This window comes from Tachysurus vachellii, chromosome 1 (genome assembly GCF_030014155.1).
Source record: "Tachysurus vachellii isolate PV-2020 chromosome 1, HZAU_Pvac_v1, whole genome shotgun sequence".
In the NCBI taxonomy this organism is placed as follows: Eukaryota; Metazoa; Chordata; class Actinopteri; order Siluriformes; family Bagridae; genus Tachysurus; species Tachysurus vachellii.
Window position 1 is genome coordinate 13,371,829 of NC_083460.1, and position 16,421 is coordinate 13,388,249.

The following is a 16,421-nucleotide window of genomic DNA, read 5'->3' on the forward strand; positions in this document are numbered from 1 at the left end:
CTTTAATATTAGACAACAGCAATTACGTCAAACTTTCCAGCTCCGGATGACTGAAGACAACTCGGGAGACTGGTGTACGCTGTAGAGCTGAAGGTTTGTGCACACTGTTAAAGGTTTTTGACCTACATCTGACCTGTGTGTGGATCAGACAGGATTCGGAGATCAGAGAGCCACTCAGGGGGTCTGGGAGTGGATCGGATACCTCTCAGGTGGAGGTGCTCACTGTTGATAAGCAGGATGATCATCTCGGTGTGAATTTCACTCCAGTGTCAATTTGCAGCATCCAACATGTTTGTGTATGTAGGGATGAAACAATTGTGTATGTGTGTGTATACAGCTACTAGCAGTCAATATGAGTCACACTTTAGGATGAATCAAGCCAAATAGATTTTGTTAAATCCTCGATGATGTCGATATTGCTCAGTAATTCTGGACATCACTGCTGTAGTGAACATGTCTGTACAACTTTCTAAAATCTTTAAATCCTAAAATACATAAATTCTTATAAAACACTAATACTAATAATATAGTTAAAGATTATACGTTATATTTGGACACATCTGATGGAAGTCACTTCTGCAAAGCTATTTTCGGTGGATTTTACTCAAGCTACGTTTTCTATAAGGGCACAGTAAGAAGTTCTCCCAGACTAGACGGAGCCCAGGGAGGATCTGCTGGTCTACTGATGTGCGGAAGTGATCTATCCGCTTAAAACATATACTATACATATTAACTTTAATCAGTGAGTAAGCTATAAAGTTACAGCATGAACCAAATATCCGGTAACTATGAGAAAGTCTCAGATTTTGGCTTCATTCATTTTCTACCGCTTATCTGAACTACCTCGGGTCACGGGGAGCCTGTGCCTATCTCAGGCGTCATTGGGCATCAAGGCAGGATACACCCTGGACGGAGTGCCAACCCATCGCAGGGCACACACACTCTCATTCACTCACGCAATCACACACTACGGACAATTTTCCAGAGATGCCAATCAACCTACCATGCATGTCTTTGGACAGGGGGAGGAAACCGGAGTACCCGGAGGAAACCCCCGAGGCACGGGGAGAACATGCAAACTCCACACATACAAGGCGGAGGCGAGACGGTACGATCCCTGATCCAAGTTATGATATTTGTGTCTGTAGTTTCACAAAGCAGACTTCAAACTTTCTCTAGAGGCTTTGGTGCATTTCTTCAATCAACAAGGCCAAGATTGTATCCGCCTACTTTAACTGAACATCTGGCGCACTGAGATGTTCCTGTAGCATGACTTCCTGCTTTAAACTTCACAATTCAAATAACGTGAACATTTTTCAATCCACTGACTATATCTACTGTAGTTGTGAGAGATTCAGGGTATTTTGTGGTATTAGCGTTTTTTTTTCCTTGCTGGATAGAATACCATCACAACTTTGAAGATTCAGAAGAGTATAGAAAAGATTTTATATAGAAAACGTCACCAGGTATGGTATATTCCCTCATCACCAAGAGAATTGTGATGGAGCCATAAATGTGTAACACGCACTACTTGATGATGATGGTCTTCTCTGTCTCCTCCGTTTCCTTCATCATCATCATCATCATCATCATCATCATATTCTCCGTGTACAGTCAGTCCTGAGACACAGAGCACTTGTGTGATTCACGGCTCGTTTTGTGACGCAATGCCCCTGCTATACCGAGAGCAGCGTGTTTTTTTTTTACTTCCTGTGAATCATCCTCCCACCTTGTGAAGCATAAATACCACCTGTTCAGAGTGCAAAAACTCACCAAGACACAGACTGAACACGGTACAGAAACCTTCATTAGCATGCGCACTACTCCCCCAACCTCCTCCAGCTGCAGTAGAAATGCATATTAATGCTATTATTAGTGCAGTGGGGGAAGCTTCAGTGTAAAAGAATCTAAAGTGGTCTGGAAATTGATTCACCAATAGGAAATATGCTTTTGATATAATTTGACATCATGGTTATAGGTAAGGAATAAAAGATGACAGGGCGTGATGTTATAAGAGAATTATCAGTGACATAGTGGCGGGAGATTTTCTTACCTCCTCAAGGTTGATTATTTCTCATAACATTACGCCCAGTATGTCTTTCATTCTTAAAGTTAATAAGACAAAAAAACGCTGCTCATGTTATTGAGAAACACATAACTAAAAGTTACAACTTTGTCCCTGACTGTTTGGCAAAATTGTGAAAATTGCAATGTGTAACCATGTGTAATGTGAATATGTTGTTACTATAGAAACAATAACAGCTTAATATTATCAACACCTTCTGACCAATCAGGATCCAGAATTATTTTAGGGGATAATTTGCATAGAAATCAGTCAAATTGTGTATGCTGTATTTCTTATTTTGGGGAATTTTCAGGGAGCATCTTCACAGAGAAAGAGAAGAAGGAGGCCAACTTTCTCCAGATCTGAAGAAGATCCGATTAACACGCAAGATCTTTCCTCTACAGCATTACAATATATGATAAAACCGTTCGGTCCTCCAGATGCTCCCATGAGCACGCTTGGAAGAAATCGATCCTCTTAGTCAGTGCGAGTCCGGTCCTGTTCATTAGTCCATTAAGGAGCGTTTAATGCACTGTGATGAGGTCATAACATGCCATAAAGTGAAGCCTCCCTGTGCCATGTGAGAATAATTTACCCTGAAAGTGTGTCAGCTCAGCTGAATCATGCGAACGGAGCTGATCAAATTGAAAGTCATACAGCATTATGGCAATCAGGTTGACGCATTATGCTGTCTCACACACACACACGCAAACACACACACACACACACTTCATCCTCTGCCATTTATCCATCCATCCATGCTATCTCTTATAATAAACCGTTTATATTTGCATGACTAAATAGTTTTATACATTTTTTTATTCACTTTATTTTTAGATACACTTCATAAAAAGTTGCAAGGACGTCACGGTCACCCTGAGGCGTATTATTTTAATCTGATTATTGTCTTAATTGAGCTTTATGCCACTAACAAGATTATTTCCAAATAAAGCAACTCTCTAACCACCGTTTGTTCAGACGACGCTACAGCAGACCTGATATAAACCCCTGAAACTAAATGTCACATTGCCTTGCAGCTGTACAGTTACAAACTGTAGTTCACCTGTTGCTCAGACACAAAGTATTGGCACCCCGTTGGCTTGGACATGTAAAGAAAATCTATAGGATTTTCAAATAGAAGTCACATCACTGCTATAATATTGATGTAGCTGCACCTGAGATTATCCAAGAGCCAGAAACCTCCAACAAACAACAGTGCTGAAGTCATAAAACAGCAGCCTGATGAAGACTAATGTCTGTTAACACCCACTTCAATACAGTGATGAAGGCGTGTCCAATAAAATGCATTAAATGTTTATAACAGTGTTGAACATAAACCCTGACTATAATAATACTAAACCAAATATACTAATGAATATAATAGTAAAAATAATACAGAATAACATTGAAATAATGATCAGGTTGCCAAGAGATAAATACTTTGTAGAAGATATTTTTTCACCATTAGATCTGACGTTAACTTTGACCATACTCACTCAGGAATATTTTTTTATTTAAGCCACAGGTAAAGCCGAATTTCCTCCAAACTGCTTCCTGTTCTCTACAGACACTCACTATGTAGGTTATAGCAGACTTTAATGAGGTAAAATGAAGGACATTTCTTGTCTTTAAAGAGTTTTTCAAATAAAAGTAAAAAGACTTTTTATAAAACTACTCTTACAAGCACGGTTTATTTAAAAGGGCCATAAACGCCACTGCTGCTGGATGTGTTGGAAACAAGGTTTAAGCACTGATCTGATCTAAAAGCCTGAGGACTGTGTTAGGTTCAGTCGTAGGACCGTATCAGTGGAGACGGTGTGTGAATTGCTCAGTAAGGCTGTTTTTTTACAGCTCAGGTCTTTATTAAATCATACAACTCCAAGATTCATGCTGCTTTAATTTAAGAAAAAAATTAAAGCGCCAAGGAAAGGTGTCTCTCTTTCTTTATCTTGGGCTCTGCTTGTCTGTCTTACTCTCTTTGTCTTACTCCCTCTTGGTCTCCGACTGTTGGGCTCTCTGCCTCTTGGTTTCTGTCTGTCTGTCTGTCTGTCTCACTGTCTGTCTCTCTCCATTTTTGTTTGGATCTTTCTTTGTCTGCTTCTAACTCTCTGTCTGTCTCTTGGTATCTGTCTGTCTGTCTGTCTGTCTCTCTGTCTCACATCTACAAAAAAAAAGCTGAAGCCCAAAACGCACACCATGTTTGTTCCACTTCCTGCAGGTGAGTCGATTCAGAGTCAAAATGCTTTCTCAAAGCATTCAAGTTCACTTGGAATCAGATGGTGAGAACCTCACTCTAATGCTTCAGGAGCAGTTTTTTTTTGTCTGAGAACGCATCATGCTTCATCACTTGTAAACCATACACAATTGTACTGTAAACCAACATAAACCATAAAACTTCTATTATTGTGATACAACAGATGATGTATGAGAATATTAGTACAAAGCATTAAGAAATAAAATGAGTCTTTTTTAATGAAACTCTAATGAATCTAATTATATTGTACATCCTTTCTCTCTCTCTCCTGTCACCTTTCCTCACATCACCCACCAGCAATCAGCTATATGAAGGCTTCCTGACTGAAGCCTGGAAGATTACAACATGCTTCCTCTGCAGCTGCTGATAAACGCATCAATAATCACTGCATCATCCTGCCATGTACTTCCATCATATTTCAGCAAACTGAGACAAGAATAAAACATTATTCTGTTCCTTTTAAATAAATAAGAAATTCCTTTCTTTGACACTAAATCAACCATGACACCGTAAGCTACCAATTTAGCGTTATACAAATCTACACAATCCCACATCGGCATCTCTTCGGTCAGCTTTGTGGAGACGATCAGCGTCTCAGACAGACATGACGATGTGGTTTAGGCTACGCTGCTTTATAAAAACATGGAAAAAAGGACAGAGTAATCGTAACTGTGTTAATTTCATCCTCAGAGCATAATCTTTCACTACAACACTCAACTCAGGATGGAGGCATGTCCTAACCTTCAATTGGATGATGACAAAATTCTGACATTATGAGACTCGAGTGTTTAATTAAATTCTGAGCCAAATGCCAGCTTTCTGTGTCCTTAGTAAACGATGCACACAAGGAAGAACTGACATTGTCCTGTTTACTGCAGACATGAACCATGGAAATCTTTTCCTTTTAAAGCATCACTTTTATTCTAAACAGGGAATTGTTGGCCTGTTTTCTGCATGAGCTGATTTCCGGATCCCTCTAAGTGATGACGTGCTGAACTTTACAGGATATACACCTTTTAATCTGACAAGGAGGACACATTATCGCACAGTCTGATACAGAATTCAGCTGAGGCTTTATCAGGATGTGGTACACTGTGACACGTAATAATCAGAGTCTAAAACTGGCTGAGATGTGCAGATGGAATGATGTGCAACTTGAAGCTATAGCTATTTAGACTGTGATTATGATGTCACACTGTATCTGTTATTCTGTATCTTCCATTTTGCCTGAAACACTCCTCCAGCTATAATCCTGCTCTTGGATTGCTGTCTTTTTGGAGTTTCACGTGTTCTCCATATCCAGGTTTTCTCCTGGTTCTCTTGTTTCCTCCCACATCCCAAAACATTCCACGTTCTCTAAACTACCCTTAGGTGTGTATATATGTGTGAACATGTGTGTGTGTGTGTGTGTGTGTGTGTGTGTGTGTGTGTGTGTGTGTGTGTGTGTGTGTGATGTCCAGGTGTCCCATCCAGCCTGTATTCCTGCCTCAATCTCAGCGTTCCCAGGAACGACTCCGGCTCCATCGTGACCCTGACCGGGATAAAGCACAGGCTGAAGATGAACAAACCTTTTAAAAATGGCCAAAGGAAGCTCTTTTTAGGAGGTCATGGTAGGTTTTGTAAGCCAGAGAGGAAGTGGAGTAGGCAAAATAATTCTTAGAGGAAAAAAATGGGGGAAATGGTCAATAAAAAATAATAAAAAATTGGAGAAAAAGCCATTTCTGTGAGTCTAATCAATACGAGTTGGTGGTGTTTGTTGGTGTATCACCTCATAACACAGTGAGACCCAAGAGGCCAGAGACATCAGCAGAGTTGTGAAACAGGTTGTGATTAAACAAACAAACAAACAAACAAATAAATAAATAATATTGCTGTCTAATAATAATAATGATGATGATGATAATAATAATAATAATAATAATAATAACAACAACAACAATAATAATAAATTCATTAAGATACGGAACATGTGTGTGTGTGTCTGTGTGTGTGTGTGTGTGTGCATGTGTGTAACAATTTGCTCAGATTAAAAAATAAATAAATATAAATATTCCAAAAGAAAGCGAGTGTTGACTTTTTAAAGATCTAACAAACTGCAGCATTTTATATTCGTTTTACCTTCAAGTTCATAAGACTCAGTAAAATCCTGTCTGGTGCAGAATTAAATGTAAAAGAAAGGACTGATGAAACGGATCCCAGAGCATTTGTGTTCATCCCGATGTTGCGCAAGAGCCTCCGCTCACTTCACCAGGCGAATCCGAGCACCAAATGCGCACTTTGGAATCTCTGACATTCCCAAATCCTTGGCGCAACACGTCACACCATTCCTTTACATCACATCCTTCCCAAATCCCGTTTATAAGCCTGCTGCCATTTCAGCACGCATCCACTCCCAAACAATTCTCCATCCACCGAGAAAACACTGCGGGCTGCCCGCAATCCTGAAGCCTCATAAACACGCAAGAGCAAAACGCAACAACGCTCTTGTGGCGTCCGCAAATCCCCCCAACACAAGACTATAATAAAGCTGCATAAAGCCATCAAAAAAGTGAGGTTTCATCTTACCTGGCGTTCTTTATTAATCACCATTCATGATCCTGCAGAGCTGATGGATGAGGATAAGAGAGAGAGAGAGAGAGAGAGAGAGAGAGAGAGAGAGAGAGAGAGAGAGAGAGAGAGGAGCGCGCCGGATGAAGGAGAGCTGATTGAGACGCAGAAGCAGAGCGGTTTCCCAAACGCGCACACACACGCGCGCGCACACACGCACACACACACTTGACAGCGACGCTCTAATATGGGTGCGTCTCAAATCGACCACCGGTCCCTCGCGACTCCTAGTGGAGAATTTCATCTTATACTAACTCAAGAAAAAGGGTCTGCTTCATTGGCTGAATTCTGTCACGTGGTTTCCCAGGTTAATTTACATAATCGTCTCTACACGTCAAACGTTCCTCTCAGCCCGTGAGATATATTAATTCAGTTCAGAGTATATCAATTAGTTCATTATTGCCAATTATCTTTCTTAAAGTGTTAGCAATGAGAATTACAGCATGTTAGCATTTCTTGGCTATTTTGACAGGTGTTTTTGGTGACTAGAAGAGTTAAGAAGCTTGTCTGTCCACCGAATTTGCAGGAGATTCAGAAATAATGAGAAAATTCCATCACATCTGAACGGTTTGTACACAGGAACGCACTAGATAATTGGTCCCTGAAGACGGAAGTAGCAGTCGAATTGAGACGCGCCCTTGATCTGGCTCTCAGGATGGACTTGTAGAAAATCCGGACAGGACTTTCATCAGAAGTGAACTGAACTGAGATTTATTTAAAATATTCAACAGCTTTAGAGCTTAAAGTGGTGAATAAACTGAAAGAGTTGGAAGCTTGAGAGATAAAGAGGATAAACAGAAACGCTCCTGAAAGAATTTACACAAAATCTGAAGGAATACACAAATGTAATATTCTACAAATTCTACATTTATGCACAGAATGAGGTGCTTTAGCTGTATTTAATTTCAAGTGGCTTAGATGAGCCTGTATATAATATTATATAATATTAAATAAACAAAGATTTTGCCTTATCTTTTCTACGTCATGAGGATCAAAAGATTAATACAGTATGGGATGTAAAATTAAGCTCGTTCCCTCCTTTATGCTGCTGAGTTCCTCAGGTCTGATTAACCTTGCACAAGTCTCTTTATTATCTCTTTATTATTATTTATTAGCAGGTTCAGATGCTGCCCCAGGATCCCAGGTTTCATCATGAGCTCGGGTTATACTGTTTGAATGGAGTTTTACATGTTCTCTTTATGACATAGGTTTCCTCGTGGGTTCTCCAGTTTCCAACCATATGCCAAAAATATACTGGTAACTCAAATTTGGCTCCATTGTAAATGTGTGTAAGGTCCCATCACGACCAGTATAGATTCCTGATCCACTGCTTCTTGATTATTTACATTTATAACATTTAGTAGTCACCTTTATCCAGAGTGACTTTATGCAATTTAAGATGAATGACTGCGTGAATGACTGAATGAAGGAAGCTCACGTTTTAATCTAAATAATTATTTTTGTTTTATATTAACCTGCGGTTCTATGTTGTAGCCACACGGTGGCAGCAAAGTTTCAATGTCACTGGTGGATTTGACACAGGTGAAGTGAAGGCCACGCCCGACAACCTGCCACACGGTTTTCATGCCAATATCAATATTAAACAGAAATAATAATAATAATAATAATAATAATAATAATAATAATAATAATAATAATAATAATAACAATAATAATAAATTATTACGTCAAGTACAACAAAATAAAACACATCCTTTTTAAATAAGATGAAATGGCATGGAGTCAGAAACCATTGTGGTTGTTGTTGACTGGTATGCAAGCGTTAATCAAAGATAGACTTTTACAACTTTTACGCAGTTTTATGCAATTATCACTCATCATTCCGTTATTTTAAAAAAAGCGTATGGAGCTATTATAATCTAGCAATAACAGATTAATATAAAGACTCATGTAACCTATATTTAAAGTAATTATATGGGTGTATTTATTGCTGTATTTCCCCGAAGTCCCATTAAATGTGCGCGCCACAGGAGTTCTGTCACTCTCTGGCGAGTCTCTTTACTGATTCGATTCTTTCGGAACAAACACGATTCATGATTCTTTGATTCTCCCTTCAAATGTATGGTATTAGAGTGGGATAGAGTTTCAGACAACTTTTTTCGTACTCAGTCTTTTTTTTTTTTTAAACAGAATCTTTAAATTTTTTGACGGTGGATCTTGTAAATTAGATCATTAAATATACATTGTACATAGACAAAGTGAGCTTAAAGACAATTTATTATTATTTTTATATGATAATTATTTTACACAACAACATATATTATTTGCTTTATATTGTTATTTTATACCATATTATTATATTGCAGAGCTTTAAAGACATTTTATAACCACCAATACAGACCTCAAACACACACACACACAAACACACACACACATATATATATATATACACACACATATATATATATATATATATATATATATATATATATATATATATATATATATACACACAAAAAAAAGACAAAAAAAAGGAGTCGGTTAAAAAAAAGAGTCGATTCGTTTTTGTGGATAACCCGCGGGGGAGTCACTCGGTATGCGAAGCTGCTCTGATGGATTTCCTTCTTCTAACAATCCGGATTTACAGGTAGTTAAAGACACATCCATACTAAAGCATTGTAATAAAACGCTGTTCTGTGTGTTTTCTGAGTGAATTGTTTGAAAAGTCTTCGCGGTTCAGTCCGAATGAATGACGTGGAAGAAATGAGGGAGCTGGACTGAACCGAGCTCTCAGAACAAAAGAAATTTTGGAGATAAATCTACAAAATAACAAAAACAAGAAGAAGAACACTGATGTGGATGCGTTTTTTTTACATGAAGATCCACAGCGTACCATGTTTGCGCGTATCAGCACTGGACTATTGGTGACTCGGTATCGGTTCATACCATGGTGATTCGATTCTCAAGAATAATAATGACAACAATTCTGTTTTTCACTGTGCTTGAATCCTGGTGTCTGGATTGAACATGAACCTGAACCTGTACCTGCTTACGGTGTTCACTGATACATTCACTGATCCACTGAGCTGGTTTGGCCCAACCTCCTTTTATGTGATCCAAACCCTCTGATGTTGAGATCCTCATCTGAGGCAGGTCTCTGAGTGTGTATAAAAGCTGGAGGTTGATCAGCTCCTCAAACTGAGAGTCATCTCAGCATTCTGATTGTAAGGAACCTGCAAAAAGGAAAAGTACCAAGTAAACATGTCTCACAGCTGGGATTACAGCACTCAAGGTGGTAAGAGGAAAATATATTTAATGTGTCAGGATAAAAATTCAAAATAAGTAGACAATTTCTAAATGTAGCCTGTTTGTGAGTGTTGCTTTGCATTTTTTAGAGAGAAATGTCATACAGTGTTAATGATTTAACAATTTATGTTTTATCAATTTCTAGACAGTTAAAAACAATATTTTTTAACAATTGACTAAATTATCTCACTATCTATCTTTATGTAAAAAAAAAGATATATATATACGTATATATATATACGTATATATATATATATATATATATATATATATATATATATATATATATATATATATATATATATATATATACATACACACACACGTATATATATATATATATATATATATATATATATATATATATATATATGTATATATGTATATATGTATATATATATACATATATACATATATATATATATATATATCATTTTTTTAACTGATGTATAGAATCTATTTACAAGTAAATAAATAAATAAATAAATAAATACATTGATTTATTCATTGATGTTTTATTTTGTTTTATTTATGTTTTAACTCAACAAACATTTGTTTCTAAAATTTAATAAACCAAACCAAGTATATGTTTCAATAATATAAATGTTTTTTTTCTGTTATTTTGTTTGCTCTATAGTGGTTAAAGAGTACAGTTTAGTTCAGTGCTAATTTCAGATTAGGTTGTTAGCAGCTTGGTGCGATCCCTCCTCCAGAGATCATTCATATACAGAAGTCTAGTCTAAAGAAATGCACACTGTCCTGCACACCAGTGAAGACGACTATATTGTTTCTGAAAATGCAAGCTCACTGCAAACTATTTTATTGCCTGCACCTTTAAGAAATAAATATCAACTTTTTCTTGTCCAGGTCCTGATAAATGGGCTGAGCATTTCCCCATTGCTAATGGAGCCCGGCAGTCTCCCATTAACATCATCCCGAGCCAGGCCCAGTTCGACTCGTCTCTCAAGCCGCTCAAGATCCAGTATGACCCATCGAGATCCAAAGACATCTTGAACAATGGGCATACATTCCAAGTGACCTTCCTGGACGACAATGACAGTACAAGTTAGTGCATCCGTCGCTTGGTTACTTTGTATTGCAACAAATCCACATCTGATTCATTTTCAGTCCAGTATCCATAGCTGTGAAGATGAAAACATTCTGACTCTCTCAAAACAAAAGAATTTATGCTCTAGCAAAATTTCCCCCTCGAGAGAGATGTAGCTGATTAATCAGTCGATGGATCAATTTCTGAACTAATGGAAGTGTATAGGGTTTATTATTATTCTGCATATTTTCTCATTAATATCTGTTTTATCTCATTAACTTTTAATATAGAGAAACAGAGAGGCCGAGAAGGGAACAAAGGTTTATGGTTGCTGTAACCTCAGTTAGAACAGGAGCACTTCAATGCACTATTGGATGTCGCTCTGGATCACTGCATAACAGCGTCTGCAAAATGTAAAGTGCAGATATAAATGTAAATGAAGTAACAGTCGTCCCTCATAGTGTCTCTCTCTCTTGAAAGTTAGTAAGACAAAAAATTCCTTGAAGTCCTGAAGATGTTGTAAAATGTCCATTTGTTTTGGAAAAAGCACTGAGATTGGAAACTCCTTCCATAAATGTGCAATAAACACATTTATACAATAAATCTGCAGACATAAATCAGTAATCAGTATTCTACCATCAGTAATCAGTATTAAACCTGGTATGAATCTGGTCTGGATTATTTTCCTACACATAGTGTTTCATTCCTTATTACAGAACATAAAATGATTCTTAATAAATGGTATCAATCCATAATATCAGCAAATGTTTAGCAGGGTTACAGCATAAGGCTTAATTACAGTCATTGGATATTGTGTCTTGAGATGTAGCTCTGCAGGAAGTGTGTCAGTGCGTGAAACAAGAGATAATATGTTCTATCTCTTAGAGTAAACAAAGCCATCCTGCCATAGTGTTTACTGTTCTGCACTTTGTTAAGCTTCAAGTGACCTTTAATCCAAATAATGTATCATAAATAATAAAGCATGTAAGAAACAAACCAACTTAAAAATGCATTTATTTTGGTCAGATTTTGTCAAACTTCTTCTTTAAGTCAGAGCACATATCATGCGTATACAATGTACACTGCAGCATCTTAACTATAAGTTGTTTGTGTGTTTGTGTAGTTCTGACTGGTGGGCCCATCACTGGCACCTACAGGCTAAAGCAATTCCACTGCCACTGGGGTGGGAGTGACAACAATGGGTCCGAGCACACAGTCGATGGTGTCAAATACCCCTGTGAGGTAACCAAATGTACAGCACACTCTGACCACGCCCACTCTATCCGTTAGATTGACCATGCCCATTCTCTCCTTTAGATACTTTGATCATGCCCATTCTCTCCTTTAGATACTTTGATCATGCCCATTCTCTCCTTTAGATACTCTGACCACGCCCATTCTCTCCTTTAGATACCCTGACCATGCCCACTCTCTCCTTTAGATACCCTGACCATGCCCACTCTCTCCTTTAGATACTCTGACCACATCAACTATTTCCTTTGGATATACTGACCACTCCCATCATCACCTGTAGATAGTCTCACCACTCCCACCATCTCATGTAGATATTCAGACCACTCCTTCCCACTTCTGTAAGCTTTCTGACTGTGGGAACAGTAACTGTGGGAACTTTAATTCAGAAACCGTGTTTTGCTTTTCTCAGCTTCTTCCACTCTGAGGCATGGCACCACAGATGGTTTCACTATGAACCTCAAGAACCGCTGTTTTACATCTTGCTTTGTTTTTTTTATTGCCCTCAGCTCCATCTGGTGCACTGGAACACCAAGTATGCAAACTTTAATGAAGCCCTAAACAAATCTGATGGCTTGGCGGTGATTGGAGTTTTTCTGAAGGTCAGAGTTTTATCCAAAGCACCACATCTCAGAAGATTCTCCTGAGGTTTGTATATTCAGATCTTTCACACATATCTGTTTTCTCTTCCTTCATCTCAGATTGGTTCTGCCAATCCCCGACTGCAGAAAGTTCTGGATGTCTTTGGTGCCATCAAAGCAAAGGTGACTCAACATTGATTCCTTAATTCTTTGCTGTTTCTTAGTTCAAAACTACAACATTTAGTGACTTTTCTTTCTCAAAATTTCCTCAGGGTCAGCAAACTACTTTTCCAAACTTTGACCCCAAGAACCTGTTGCCTGCCTCCCTGAATTTCTGGACGTACGAAGGCTCTCTCACCACCCCACCTCTGTATGAGAGCGTCACCTGGATCGTCCTCAAAGACCCAATTAGCGTGAGCTCTACTCAGGTATGCAATTTATTTAGCCATAATTTAGCAAAACTGGTAGTGCCTAGTTAGAAACCGATGCCCAAGTAAAAAAAAAAAAAGGAAAAGATCAACAGGAACACTAACTCTAACTTTTAATAAACTTAAGATTTTGTTTGTATCTCAACACAAAGCCATTTGAAACTGCTCAGCCATTAAATTTTCAGTTTTCTAATTTATTGGGCAATTAATATTCATAAGTTCCTATGTACACAGCTTACATTAATATTTACACTACTAGCATTAGTAGCTATGATGTGAACGTCAGTGACTGGAAGGGGAAAAAAAACAGGGAGTGTCCGTGACTAGCGTTTAGTGAGATTAGATTATTTAAACGTGCCTCGAAGTAAGCATAAGCGTAACACAAGGAACAGATCATTTTTTTAAACAGGCTGAGCAGTAGCTGAGCCTCTTTATGTCGATACCATCTCTTCACACCTCCTGTCTTTTTTTCTTCTCTGAGTTGCCACCAACCATATGGCAGCGCTGATTTTTGCTAGAATACTCCCTCACTCCTTGGTTAAGGCGTATTTTTGTAAGGCCTATGGGTGTCACCGAAATAACCAGCAATTTCTAATTGAGCTCATTTTGTATGAAAAAATATAGCGCAGCATAGTCAAAGTCAAAGTGGCTGCCATGCGCTGTGACACATGCAGGAAGTGAGTAGGAGTGCATCTTGTGCAGACAGGAAGTGGGCACAGCTGTGAATGTTTGCTCTATGTTTACTCTTCTTCCACAAACTCGGGGTGAAATAAAGGTTCACATGCTGTATGAAAGTGTATACGTGTCAAAGGTCAGGCTGAGAATCGCTCACGGGGTACAGAACGGCTCTGTGGCGTTAACATTACAACCTGTTTTTCAGTGTCAAGTGGCTGTGCATGTTTGTACAGGTAGTAATTTGTATACTTTACATTTTTCTTCTTATCTCTTTTTCTTTAGATGCAGCAGTTCCGCAAACTGTTGTTCACCTCAGCGGGCGAAACACCTCTCTGTATGTGCAATAACTACAGACCCCCTCAGCCCATAAAAGGACGCAAAGTCCGTGCCAATTTTAAGTAAAATACAAAAAAAACACCTCTGACCCTGTTCACTCTACACATCTCATCCAATCACATTGCTTCTTTTATCTTCTGTCACTGTTGAACGCTGCAAATCAAATTCTAAATCTGTTTCTAAATCATTTTCAAGATTCATTTGAATAATTTAGAATAACATTTAGAATGTTAGAATCAGTTGTTTTAAATGACTATTTTGTAAAGGTCCAGTTGATTTGGTTCAAACGAATCAGCTGCTATGTTTAAACTGAAATAGGACTCACTGAATGAATCATTTGGTGAATCAGTTCATTTATTTGAACTGTAATGAACCACTCATCATTTGGTTCATCTAAATTTAAGGAAAGAAATACAAAACAATATAAAATGCTGCCAGTTGGTTAATCTATTCAAATGAATCAGCTCCCAATCTGTTACAAGCTTTTAATTGTAAAATGTTAACCTGTGCAGACCTTCATCATGCTAGGAAAGAGAGTTTAATCCTCAATGTTTTCATTAGTTTAATTCCTCTTAATCCTCATCTAATGGGTTTATTATTGTTATTATTATTATTATCATTATTATTATTATTTTCAGTTATATATGTTTTAATTTGAGATGTGTGAAATGTGCAAGGTGCAGAGCACAAAGAAGAAAGAAACCCTCTAGTGAAGCACTTTTCACTTTAAGAAGCAGCAATAAAGAAAAGTTATAAAGAAAAGTGTTTATTATTAAGTTACAAAAGAATTATCAGAGGGATTAACTCATAAATAATAAAGTTAATGCATTTAAAAATAAAGCTCTAAAGACTTATCTTTGTTTGAGTGTGATTTATTAAAACCTCAATAATCTGGTGTGTTTAGTGCAACAGAACCAAAAGGAATCATTTGTCATTATTGACAAAATGGCACAAGTTTTAAACTCCACACCTTCACCTGCATATTATTTTAGACTAATCTTTAGTTACATAGTGCATGCATTACACATACTAGTAGCTACTGATTATGGCATCTCAAAATATCCTCAGGCTCTTTTTGCCACTATCTCACTCCAGGCCTGTTTTTTTTTTCCTTTTATTTTTGCAAAATTAATTTAAATGATGATCTGAATTTGTCATTCAAAGTGTTTTTTATAAAACACTTTGAATGCAAAAAAGGACTAATTTGTTGTAGTACATGAATCGGTTGCTGTATTTCAATTCTAAACACATATAAAATGCTTTGAATCAAGAGTTGATTCAGCTCTTGAGTCATTTTAACATTTTAACTTCAATGAATCATATTAGTTGTGTATGAATTCTAAATAGGAAGAACTGTAAAATGATATGAATCATTTGGAGTATATGGTAGAGGTGGGAGTAAGTCACACATGTGCAAGTCACAAGTAAGTCTGAAGTCATGAATGTCAAGTCAAAGTCAAGTCGAGTCTTTTTTAATATTTGTCAAGCAAGTCTCAAGTCTCAAATTTGTGATTTAAGTCTGACTCGAGTCAAGTCATATGACTTGAGTCCCCCATCTCTGGTATATGGATCAGCTCAGTGGGGAACCAGAATCAACAATTCTGTTAAATATTGTGTTATTACAGTATCTATTGTTATCTGAAATGCACGTCGATTTCACCCCAGGCCTTTTCACCTTTGTTTGCTCGGTGAGCTCATTACTGAACGAGGGATTATGAAAGACATTTCTTTCATTAGGTGTTGGCAGACGGTTCTGAGTGCCATGTGTCCACTTCTCATTACTGCATTGACACATGGCTTGTGTAGGGAGTGTGTGTGATTGTGGTGTTTGTTCTTTTTGAGGTCTCTGGCAGCTTTGCTTACTCCGAGCATGAATAGACTTTATCAGATTCAGTTATGACGGAATGAG

The 16,421-nt window shown here is 37.7% G+C and overlaps 2 protein-coding genes across 5 annotated transcripts in view; one reads left to right on the forward strand and one right to left on the reverse strand.

The window, feature by feature from the left end:
- Positions 1-7,037, reverse strand: part of dlgap1a (discs, large (Drosophila) homolog-associated protein 1a) — a 73,418-nt gene extending 66,381 nt beyond the window's left edge. For all 3 annotated transcript variants that reach the window (XM_060873461.1, XM_060873453.1, XM_060873467.1), the window contains exon 1: positions 6,885-7,037. The gene's annotated coding sequence lies outside the window, so the exon portion shown is untranslated. The remainder of the gene's footprint in view (positions 1-6,884) is intronic.
- A 2,983-nt stretch (positions 7,038-10,020) lies between these two features.
- cahz (carbonic anhydrase) lies at positions 10,021-15,366 on the forward strand. Of its 2 annotated transcripts, none has more exons than XM_060873479.1 (7): positions 10,021-10,179; positions 11,061-11,258; positions 12,365-12,483; positions 13,002-13,094; positions 13,194-13,256; positions 13,346-13,501; positions 14,459-15,366. In XM_060873479.1, exons 1-7 carry the CDS (start codon positions 10,149-10,151, stop codon positions 14,576-14,578), a joined length of 780 nt encoding a protein of 259 aa, XP_060729462.1. In that variant the 5' UTR covers positions 10,021-10,148; the 3' UTR covers positions 14,579-15,366. The 2 variants fall into 2 exon arrangements, with proteins under 2 accessions (XP_060729462.1, XP_060729457.1); XM_060873474.1 differs by having other exon boundaries at positions 10,024-10,182.
- The last annotated feature ends 1,055 nt before the right edge of the window (positions 15,367-16,421 follow it).

Excerpts from the sequence above, each read along its gene's own strand:
- cahz (XM_060873474.1), top strand. The coding sequence starts at position 10,149 with ATGTCTCACAGCTGGGATTACAGCACTCAAGGTG. Across the intron at positions 13,095-13,193 it reads TGATTGGAGTTTTTCTGAAG|ATTGGTTCTGCCAATCCCCG; the intron begins GTCAGAGTTTTA and ends CCTTCATCTCAG. Across the intron at positions 13,257-13,345 it reads TTGGTGCCATCAAAGCAAAG|GGTCAGCAAACTACTTTTCC; the intron begins GTGACTCAACAT and ends AAATTTCCTCAG.